The 11,791-nt window shown below is 37.9% G+C and overlaps 1 protein-coding gene across 1 annotated transcript; it reads left to right on the top strand.

Annotated features, from left to right (window-relative positions):
• The first annotated feature begins 4,078 nt into the window (after positions 1 to 4,078).
• LOC129769871 (uncharacterized) lies at positions 4,079 to 11,460 on the top strand. The gene is made up of 2 exons (XM_055772375.1): positions 4,079 to 4,558; positions 9,318 to 11,460. The coding sequence occupies exon 2, from the start codon at positions 9,660 to 9,662 to the stop codon at positions 11,241 to 11,243; it is 1,584 nt and encodes a 527-aa protein (XP_055628350.1). The 5' UTR covers positions 4,079 to 4,558; positions 9,318 to 9,659; the 3' UTR covers positions 11,244 to 11,460.
• Positions 11,461 to 11,791: the final 331 nt, after the last annotated feature.

The following is an 11,791-nucleotide window of genomic DNA, read 5'->3' as shown; positions in this document are numbered from 1 at the left end:
TGAGTGCTTTCTTGGGAAGTTCGTGTAGCTGTTATAGTGAACTGATCTCATTGGATGCTGAGTTCTGCTTAAGTATAGAAAAGGGAAAGGAGAACGGGCAAGTGCATTTGAGTTTCTAAGGAAGAAATATATACAGAGCATAATATTAAGATCGCGACTACTAATTGTTTATTTTTGACATAGAACTTCGTATTTCATTAAGGGTGCCAAATCAAAAAACAGGTCACGTTTATATGAAATAAAGTAAACGTTAATAACTATTTTTGCCGCGAACGGATTTCGGCGATTTACATACCAAAACGAATCGGAGATACCCCAAGATTTGTTTGATATGCTACACATTACAATCCCATAGTCTGTATACGGTTTAAATTGATGAAAATTGAAAGCATTCCCATTTCCTCATACATTTGTTCTGTCCATTTGTGTGCTTTCCCGAACAGAGCTGTCAATAACGAGCATCTTACCGACGAGCAACGAAGGGAAATCGTAAGATGTAGAGTCTCCGTGAACAAAGGAAAAGAAGAAGATCGAAGGTGAATATTTGCCTAGAGTATAAACAGTGGATCTCGCTGAGGCAAACTTTCATTCTTCGTGAGGAAATCGACTGAACAACATCGTTGCTGGACGAGCTGGACGGCGAGGGATCAAAGGCAATGGGGAGAAGGAGTAATATGGTGGATAAAGTAAAGTTTTCCAAGGGCCTGTTTGAAGGTTAGAGACGAATGAACTGAAGAAGTTTAAAGTCTCTTTAATTCAACAAACAAGGAAGGAAGGCAAACTTTCAGTTTCGTTCTGTATTCAAAACAATGTATATCGCTTGTTTTTCCTTGTTTTGCGTCATCACATGTCTTCGTTTCGGATTGAGCTGTTATTTTAATTACAAATTACTCATTCGCTGATGTCTCTGGCATTGCAATCATTGCATCAAATTTACGCCATTGCATTAAGGTTCTGAGCTACAGAATTGTGTGGGGAATCATCAAGCTAGACTATCGCCAGCTCACCAAGAAAATAAATGTTCTGGAATTTGGTTTCGCATGACAGTCGTAAAACTTTCTCCTCTAATTATCGTCAAATGATTCTACAATAAAAAAAACATTTCAGGGCGACCAAACTGGTACAATGGTTATTTCAAAATTTTCTCGCATTATAAAATAATATCCGCAGTTATTAACGAGCGACTTGAATTAAACTACAGCGTAGTTGTACGTCGACAATGCGGTCGTGTCTTAAACACAACCTACTATATTTTTTACTATATTTTTTGTTCGTTTTTCAAGCAAAAAAAATGCTGAAAAAAAAATTTCCAGTCTAACAGTATATAACACAACATATGTCACAATAACGATTTTTGAGTAATATACGTTTGAAATATACGTTTGGGGTGCTCCCTTGGCCGAGTGGTTAGCGTCATAACTAACATGCCGGGTGTTCGGGTTCGATTCCCGTTCTGGTTAGGGGAATTTTTCGTCAAAGAAATTTCCTCCGACTTGCACTGTGATCACGCGTATTCTAGAGCTTGCCACTCAGAATGCATTTAAGGCGTGTTATTTGGCATAGAAATCTCAACTAAGTACTAATAAAAATGACGCAAGTATTACTACGTTGAGACGGCGAAGCTCCTCTAGGACCGTTAGTGCCATTGAAGAAGAAGAAGAAGAAGACGTTTGAAAACTCTTAATGAATCGTTATATTTTTCGTAGAGTGACTGTAGGGATGCACTCTAGCATCGCATACATCTACAAGCTGATGTGAAGCACACCTGATGATAAGATCTTTGAACCGAACTGTCACATGCGTTGAGATAGAAGGGGGAGAACAATTAGTAACGGATAGGCAAGCGGACGTGTTTTATTGAAGCGTGAAAAATAAAGAAGTCATTAAAACTGATTGATAAACGCGTTGTGTATAATTTATCGGAAGAAAGTAACCCCTCTACATCTGGCGACGAGGATGGCGAAAATTGTAAGTAGCGAAAAGGACACGATGAGTGTTCGATAAAAAAAATGTGTAGGATTATGACTCGAAAAGAACAGGTTATGTGTATCAAGCCAATGGTAAGAAACGAGTGAAAGGTTTCATTCCAAGAAATGAAACTTTTGCGCACCAATTCTGAGGAATTGAAGATGCGGAAATGTGAAATAATCTATCCTCCGAGGAGGTAAATAAAAAAAAATAAAAAATAAAAAAAAAGAAGAAAAAACCTCTGAGGAGGTAATATAAAAGCGATTTCTCCGAGGAGGAAGACGGCAGAAAATGACTCCTCTGAGGAGGGAAGAAATACAAAATGGCGCCTCTGAGGAGGAAATACTGTAAAAAAGATGACACCTCTGAGGAGGTAGATGCAAATCGATTTTTTTTCCTAAAAAAAAAGTGTTTGAGAGGTTACATTGTTAAAAACAAATATGGGAACATAAACGATTACATGTACAATTTGAAATTAAATGTGTCGGATGTTTTCTTACGGTTGAACGTATACACATAATTTTAGTGCAATTTCATTCTCTTTAGATTGATGGTGCGCGAGCGCTTCCGGCATTCCGATGCGAAGAGATAGAGAAAAATCATTTGGCGAAGGAATGGAAGGCTTGGAAAACGGCACTGGAAATATACTTCGACGCGTACGATATTACGGATCAACGAAAAATGAGAGCGACATTGTTGCATTTGGGCGGACAGCAGCTGCAGCGTGTGTATGAGAGCCTACCGGATAACGACAAGCTTCCAATAGTGGCAACGAAGGCAAACTGGTATGACGTAGCTGTAGAAAAACTGGACGCATATTTTGAGCCAGGTCGTCAATATATACTAGAGCGCTGTCGATTGAGGAGTATTAAACAGGAACGAAATGAGCGATTTTCACACTTCGTGATGCGAATTAGACAGCAACTATCGGATTGTGGATTCGAGAAATACAGCGCTGAAATAAAAGAAGTTTTAGCAGAGATTTTCATTATAGATACTATTATTGAAGGTTGTGTTTCTGATGAACTGCGGCGTAGAATTCTACAGAAGGATAGATCTTTATCGGAAATAATAGAAATGGGCGCGATGATGGAAGGAATCGAGCAGCAGATTAAAGACATCGATAAATTGAAAACACAGAACCATACATCAGAAACAGAGAAGATCTTCCAAGTTAAGTCGGAACCAATCATGAAAAATCGGAGATCGTTCACGGATAGAAGCTCAATGTACGATATCAAGAATTCTAAGCCAAGCGAAAGGTCCGTCATATGTTAGCGCTGTGGAACGAACGGTCATATCGGAACGTCAGAAATTTGCAAAGCACGTAACCAGGTTTGCAGACGGTGTAAGAAAGTTGGACATTTTGAAGCAGTATGTCGGAAGAGTACTTTTGGATCAATCGGTGCATCGAAGATAATAAAACCCAAGAGAATTCGTCTAATTGGAAGTAACGACATTCAACAACCGCAAAAGTTGGAAAAATCAGATGACAAATCTCCGGACGAATCACGTGATTCGAAGATGTACTACTGTTTCTACGGAGGGAATGAATCGAATGTCGTGGACTGCAATGTAGGTGGTATTCCTCTCAAACTATTGGTGGATTCGGGCTCCGATATCAATGTGATACACAAGGAAGCTTGGACGCTTCTCAAACAACGATGTATCAAGGTTATCAACTCACAGAAGGGTTCTTCACAAATCATTAAAGGGTATGGATGTGACATACCACTGCGGATTTTGGGAACATTTGAGGCTGAAATATCAATAGCATCACGGACAATACTGGCGAAATTTTTCGTCGTAGAGGAAGGTCAACGCTGTATCCTAGGCGATGCCACGGCAAAAGAGCTGGGAATTTTAAAAGTTGGTGTTGGTTTGAATCAGTTAGAAAAACGTGACGTTCCTTTTGGGAGAATCAAAGATGTACAAGTACAAATACATATGGATTCCTCTTTCAAGCCAGTATTTCAGCCGGTACGACGCGTTCCCATTCCATATGAGGCTGCTGTCAATAAGAAGTTGGATGACCTTCTTGCAAAAGACATTATTGAGGTAAAGACCAAAAACAAATAAATGGATTATTTATTTCTTTTTTTTTTTAAATATATATATATATATAATTACGTGATGGAGCAAGCCACGTGACATCAACACCAGCACAGAACGCATAAGTCAGCATTCTGCTCACAATAGGAAAACGCAACATCATCAACAACCTTGAACCACGCCACCCGATCAAAGTCCATAGACGCCACCATCGAATCCGAAATGTCTCATCAGCAGATTTAGGTTATTTAAGATCTCACCTTCGAATAGCTAGGTCATTATGTGTACAACCTTGTAGTGATAAAGAGTGAAATAAATGTTTTTTTTCGATTAAACCGTGAATGTAAACGTAATTGGCGCTGTAGCAGTCGGTGACAGTTAGGAAGTGATAGTGTAAAAACAGTGGAACAGTGAGGAAATAAAAAACCTCACTAAAGTGGTACCCGCAGGAAGCGTCAGCAGCTAAAGGATTAGATCCGTTGCTAGATTCGAGGACCCCCCGGCACATCAACTTACCAGACTGGAACCCAGGACCCACGTAAGTGAATTATCCGCTTATACTATCCTTAGTTAAAAGTGATAATTTACAAAAATACTGATTCGGCACTACCAGATAGACCGATCAGAGTGCAAATTTTTTTAATCACTTTTGCCTCCCGCTCAACGAGCCAGAAGCAGAAGCGAATAAGTAAATTTTTTGCACATTCCCCCCTCTTGAGAACGACGCGCTCCAAGTAGACGTCAATTCTCACCTCCCCACAAACAAAACGATTCGAACAACAGGTGCGCATCAGGTTTCGTTCGCACAAAGCTAAACGCCGCGACGACAGCCAAGTACCGCTGAACAATCGTCTTTATGCCTAAAGTGACTAATAGTACAGCACTTAAAAAGGCACGGAAGCAATTGAAATTTGCTATCCAAAATACTGATCTATCCGAGACAGAAGAAAGTGTCGATTCGGATACTTCAGGTGATTTTTCCCACGTGCCCTTAAGGGACAATACACAAATACCTGACCTATCAGGCTTAATAATAACTGAAACTAAAGAAATGGAGGAAATTGCCGCACAACTTCGTGCTATTAATCAACAGATGGCACTCATTAGCGAGCGACAGCAACAACAGGAAAATACTTTACAGCTACTAAACCAACAAACTGAACAAGTCGTAACACACGAACAAGCACCAAATGTGCAAATTCAACATGAAATTCAAAATCAAATCCAATACAGAGTGGAAGATTTTTTCCGTATACCAGATCCGATAAAATCCCTCCCTACATTTGATGGGAACAGAAAGCAATTGACGGCATGGTTAACCACTGCTGAAGAAACGTTAGAAATATTCAAAGGAAGAGTGAACGATCAACTCTTTAAAATGTACGTAACAGCCATAACAAATAAAATCGAAGGAAGGGCTAAGGATATTCTCTGTTTAGCAGGGAATCCTAAGGAGTTCGATGCGATTAAAGACATCTTGACAAATGCTTTAGGCGATCGTCAGGAGTTGTCGACATATAAGTGCCAATTGTGGCAACATAAAATGACGGATGGCATGAGCATCCACAAATATTATCAAAGGAGTAAAGAGTTAATACAAAATATAAAAACTCTCGCCAAGCAGAAAGAAGTTTACAAAAATAATTGGAACGCTATCAACATTTTTATTGACGAGGACGGCCTCGCCGCTTTCATATCTGGGCTAAAAGGTCCATACTTCGGTCACGCTCAAGCAGCTCGACCCAAAGACATAGAGGATGCGTATGCATTCCTATGCAAATTTAAATCCCAAGAGATAGTGGCAAACAGCCTTGGTGAAAAACACCAAAAACCAACAAAAACACCACACAAATTTGAAGGTCCCTTCAAAGGAGGACCACCAAACATTCAAAAACCCACATTTTCACCGAAAAACGAAGGTGAAAATTCAAAACAATTTCAGACCAAACAAAACTACGGCACACCAATGGATGTTGACCCATCCTTGAGAAGTAGATTAACATTGAACAAAAAATTAATCAACAATACGGAAATGGAATCAAAGGGTAACGATTCATCCGACGAAGAAGATATTAATGAAGGAAATTCAAATTTTTACGGAACTGTTTCGGAAACAAACGAAACATAGAAAAAAACCAAAATTTTCTACCCTATCTTTTAATCGAAGATATCTCTAGCAGCAAGAAAATACGCTTGCTTATCGACACAGGCGCAAACAAAAACATTATCAGGGAAGGAATAATACCAACAGTAAAAAATACCAACACAACAAAAATAAAAAACATCTTCGGAACACATACTATAGACAAAAAATGTAAACTCAAACTCTTAGGTCCAAACATACCAGCACAAACTTACTTCATATTAACATTCCATGAGTTCTTTGATGGAATCATAGGCTCTGAATTTATGTCCAAAACGAATACGTTTATAGATTATAAAACCGGTACAATCTGCATTAACGGAATCAAGACTCGTTTTAAGAAATATATCCCCTCAAATAAATATTACTATCATACAATCACAGTCGAAACTGACAGAGACGGCGATTGGTTTGTTCCAAGATACCAAAATTTCTCTAAAAATACGCTAATTCAACCGGGATTATATTCGTCTCGAAACAATAAAACCACTATAAAAATACTTTCTAAAAACAAAGAACCGCTTGTCGTACCAAAATTGAAGTTAACAGTGAACAACTTTGAAACACTTTGTCCGATCCCCACTACTTCGAAAGATACACCCGATAAAGAAATTATAGACAAATTAATACGGACACAACATTTATCAAACTACGAAAAAAACAAACTTATCGAAACAATAATTGATAATCATCAAGTCTTACTTAAAAACGACGAAAAACTTACTTCTACGACTGCGATTAAGCATAAAATACTAACGAAAGACGAAGACCCAGTTTATACAAAAACATACCGGTACCCACATCATTTTAAACAAGATGTCGAATCTCAAATTCGAGAAATGTTACAAAGCGGAATAATCACACCTTCAACAAGCCCATATTCCTCACCAATTTGGGTCGTACCGAAGAAGATGGATGCTTCGGGCAAACGAAAAATCAGAGTAGTCATTGACTACAGAAAATTAAACGATAAAACAATCAACGACAAATTCCCGATGCCAGAAATCGAAGATATTCTCGATAATCTAGGCAAATCCCAATATTTCACCACGTTAGACCTAAAATCAGGATTCCATCAGATCGAAATGGATCCTAAACATCAGGCAAAAACAGCTTTTTCTACTAGCCAAGGGCACTTCGAGTTTACGAGGATGCCATTTGGGCTAAAAAACGCTCCTGCCACGTTTCAACGGGCAATGAATAACATCCTTTCCGACTTTATTGGCTCTATTTGCTATGTTTACCTCGATGATATTATTATCATCGGACACAGTCTAGAAAACCACCTAGAAAACATTTCCAAAATACTCCAACGACTCGTTAAATTCAACCTCAAAATTCAACTCGATAAATGTGAGTTCCTACGTAGAGAAACAAATTTCCTTGGACATATAATCACACCAAACGGAATACGACCAAACCCAGACAAAGTTCAACAAATTTTAGACTGGCCTTTGCCAAAAAACGAAAAACAAATTAGACAGTTTCTTGGACTATCGGGATACTACCGACGTTTCATTAGAGATTACTCAAAAATCACGAAACCGATGACAAAATATCTAAAGAAAGACCAGACCGTAAATACAAAAGACTCTGACTATGCTGAAGCATTCTCAAAACTCAAACAAACGATAGCCTCAGATCAAATCCTGGCATATCCAGATTTTGATCTTCCCTTTATATTAACTACAGATGCTAGTGATTACGCTGTGGGTGCAGTCCTATCACAAGTACAAAACAAAGTAGAACGACCCATTGCATTCGCGAGTAGAACACTCAACAAGGCTGAAACTAACTATTCAACAATAGAGAAAGAAGCTCTTGCAATAATATGGGCTATACGCAAATACAAACCCTATTTATTTGGTAATCAATTCAAATTATTTACGGATCATAAGCCACTTACCTTCATAAAAACATCCCTGAAGAATAACAGAATATTACATTGGAGACTAGAACTCGAAAATTACCAATATACAGTAGAATATAAACAAGGAAAAGCGAACGTCGTTGCAGACGCTCTAAGCAGGAAAACTGAGAACACGTTTGAAATGGACACAAATACCACCGACGATTTAAGCTCTCAACACATAAATAAACAAACAGATATTGCTGAAATAAATGCTCACACAGAAAATCTAACCATTGAACCAGAAGGACAGATGAACCAACAGAACCCAGAGACAACAAGATCAGACACCGAAGACCTGGAAACAGTACATTCAGCTGACGATTCGGACGATTATTTTATTAAATCAACTGAAAGACCGATCAATTACTATAGAAACCAATTAATATTCCGACAGTCAAGACTCGACATAGAAGCATCAGAATCACCATTCCCAAATTATAGACGAATAACAATAAGCATGAATGACTACGACGAAAACTCAATTACAGAATTCATAAAAAAATACCATAACGGGAAGCAAACCGCAATTTTAGCTCCAGAAAATCTAATTAATCTTATCCAACTATCTTACAAGAATCATTTTAGCAAATCAGGATACTTCGTAATAACCCAATATCAAGTCGAAGACGTCAGAACCGAAGAAAGGCAGAATCTACTAATCACAAAAGAGCATGAACGAGCACACCGCGGAATAACGGAGGTGGAAAATCAACTTAAACGAGCATACTTCTTCCCAAAGATGCACAACAAGATCAAGGCAGCAATCAACGCATGTGTAATCTGCAATACCCATAAATACGAAAGGAGGCCATATAATATCAAATTATCTCCGAGACCATCGACCGAAAAGCCAATGGAGAGAGTTCATATGGACATTTTTTCTATAAATTCCTTTAATTTTCTATCAATGGTTGATTCTTTCTCCAAATTCGCGCAAATGATTCCAATTGAAACCAAAAACCTTATTGATGTAAAAAACGCACTTTCAAATTTCTTTAGTAATTTCGGTACACCTTTACAAATTGTAACGGATCATGAAACAACTTTCAGATCCATTCAACTAAAAAACTTTTTGAATAACCTAGGAACATCTCTTACCTACGCCTCATCCTCAGAAAGCAATGGGCAAGTTGAAAAGACACATTCAACCATTATAGAAATTTACAACACAAATAAACATAAATTTAGAGACATGAACACACCAACACTAATTGCACTTTCTATCTCATTATATAATTCCAGCGTACATTCTGCAACAGAATATACACCGAACGAAATCTTGTTCAACCAAAGGAATGTAGTAAACCCCCAGGAAATTTCTAGTACAGCTAACGAAATTTTCACGAAAACAAAAATAAACATAGAGAAATCAAGAAACAAACAGACAAAAAACAATAACAAAAAAGAAGACCCACCCAACATTATTGAAGGACAGGAAGTATTTGTAAAACCTAATCTAAGAAAAAAATTAGATCCCAGAGCAGTCCAAACCAAAGCTCACCAAATCACTGAAAAAACGTTCGAAAACAGTAGAAAGGTCAAACGACACAAGAACAAAATAAAGAGAATCAAAAACGACCATCCATGTATAAGTTAATTCTATCATTTTTATTTTGTCTGTTTCTACAGAATCATTGCCAACATCTAGAAATCAAAAACCTAAATCAGGATCCAATACTACTATTACATCTAAAACACTGTTACATACAAACCGGCATTATAAAAATTGTTCACCCAATAAATTTAACTATACTCGAAGAAAACGCTAATACATTTTTAGAAATTTCAAGAAGAATAGATAGAACTTCACCCATATCAGATCTAATCATACGTAAAAGCAAACAGATAGCAGATAGCCTAATTCAACTGAAACCTATTAAAAGTAGAAGACAGAAACGATGGGACAGCATTGGAACAGCCTGGAAATGGATTGCAGGAAGCCCCGACGCGGAAGACTTGCGCCTCATCAATAGCAGCCTAAATGACCTAATCGACCAATCAAATGAGCAACTCAAAGTGAACCACGTAATTAACGAGAGAATTACAGCAATAACGAACAACATCAATCAACTAATCGATCATCATACTTCACTCAACACCATACTACTGAAAGAGATGGATGCAATCACATTATTACTATCCCTGGATGCAACCAACAATATCCTCGAAGAGATCGAAGACACTATACTGAGATCACGAGTATCCTTGCCAAGCAGTAAGTTACTAACACTTAAAGAAATTTTTCTGATCGAATCAATTCTGAACGAACAAGGTATTACAACTGATTTCCCAGAAGACGCCTTGAACTACGTGAAACCAAAAGTAGCCAGTAGGAATGACACACTGCTTTACATTTTGGAAATACCTAAAACCCATGGGGATTGCCAAATAATCAAAGTCATCCCACTTATCGTCAATGATACTGTTATTACAGACGCTCCAAGTTACATCATTAAATCAAACAAAAAACTTTTCACAACGAACGAACCTCAAAAGACGGTCCAACAGCTACATGAAACACAGCCATTTTCTGACCACTGTGTTTTTCCTATAGTAATGGGACTAGAAAGCCATTGTTATGTCACCCAGTCAAACCAGACAACAATACAATCCCTTCCAGGAAGCAAACTCCTGATAGTCAACGTAAAGAATCAATTCATTAGTTCGAATTGCGGACCGCATAATCGAATATTAACAGGAAACTTCCTCCTAAATTTCGAAAAATGTAGCATCCAAATTGAAAACGAGACCTTCGTTTCCGAGGAGATTATCAGCAACACAAAACAATTAATTGGAATATTCCCAGGACTATCACTAAATAAGTACATAATCAACAAACAAAACTTCTCAACTTTAACCTGGCAAACGATGAATAATCGGCACCGAATTGAACACATTGTATTACAGCAATTCGAACATAAAAGATGGTTCTACGGAATACTTGGAAGCTTCTCATTCACCACTTTCATCATTATAACAATAGCGATTATCTGTTTTCGCAGGAAAAAAGTTGTATTTACAGTTCGTTATCCCCGTTCGAACAAAAAGTCGAAACAGAAGAAACTAGGAAAATCTCAGCAACTGGCCGAGGACGTCCAATCTTACCCCCCGGAGGAATTACGTGATGGAGCAAGCCACGTGACATCAACACCAGCACAGAACGCATAAGTCAGCATTCTGCTCACAATAGGAAAACGCAACATCATCAACAACCTTGAACCACGCCACCCGATCAAAGTCCATAGACGCCACCATCGAATCCGAAATGTCTCATCAGCAGATTTAGGTTATTTAAGATCTCACCTTCGAATAGCTAGGTCATTATGTGTACAACCTTGTAGTGATAAAGAGTGAAATAAATGTTTTTTTTCGATTAAACCGTGAATGTAAACGTAATTATATATTGATTTATTTCGAAAAAATTCGTTATAAATAAATTAATTCAAAAAAAAAAAAAAAAGGAAAATGTCGATTAGGTTATTTTGATTAATGCGATTGCTCAGGAATATTTTCTCAACATTTTTAGGTGAAAACAGGTCCAACGACGTGGGTGTCCCCTTTGGTAATAGTGGGGTAAAGCTAATGGTGAGCCTCGTGTGTGTCTGGATCTGAGAAGGGTTAATGAGGCGGTGATTAGAGAGAGATTCCCGATGCCGATTGTAGACGAATTATTGGCTCGAATAGGATCAGGAAAAGTTCGCAGCAAACTAGACATT

The sequence above is a fragment of the Toxorhynchites rutilus genome, chromosome 2, assembly GCF_029784135.1.
Source record: "Toxorhynchites rutilus septentrionalis strain SRP chromosome 2, ASM2978413v1, whole genome shotgun sequence".
Taxonomy (NCBI): domain Eukaryota; kingdom Metazoa; phylum Arthropoda; class Insecta; order Diptera; family Culicidae; genus Toxorhynchites; species Toxorhynchites rutilus.
The sequence above is the reverse complement of the archived record's forward strand: the minus strand, read 5'-3'. Positions and strand labels throughout refer to the sequence as shown.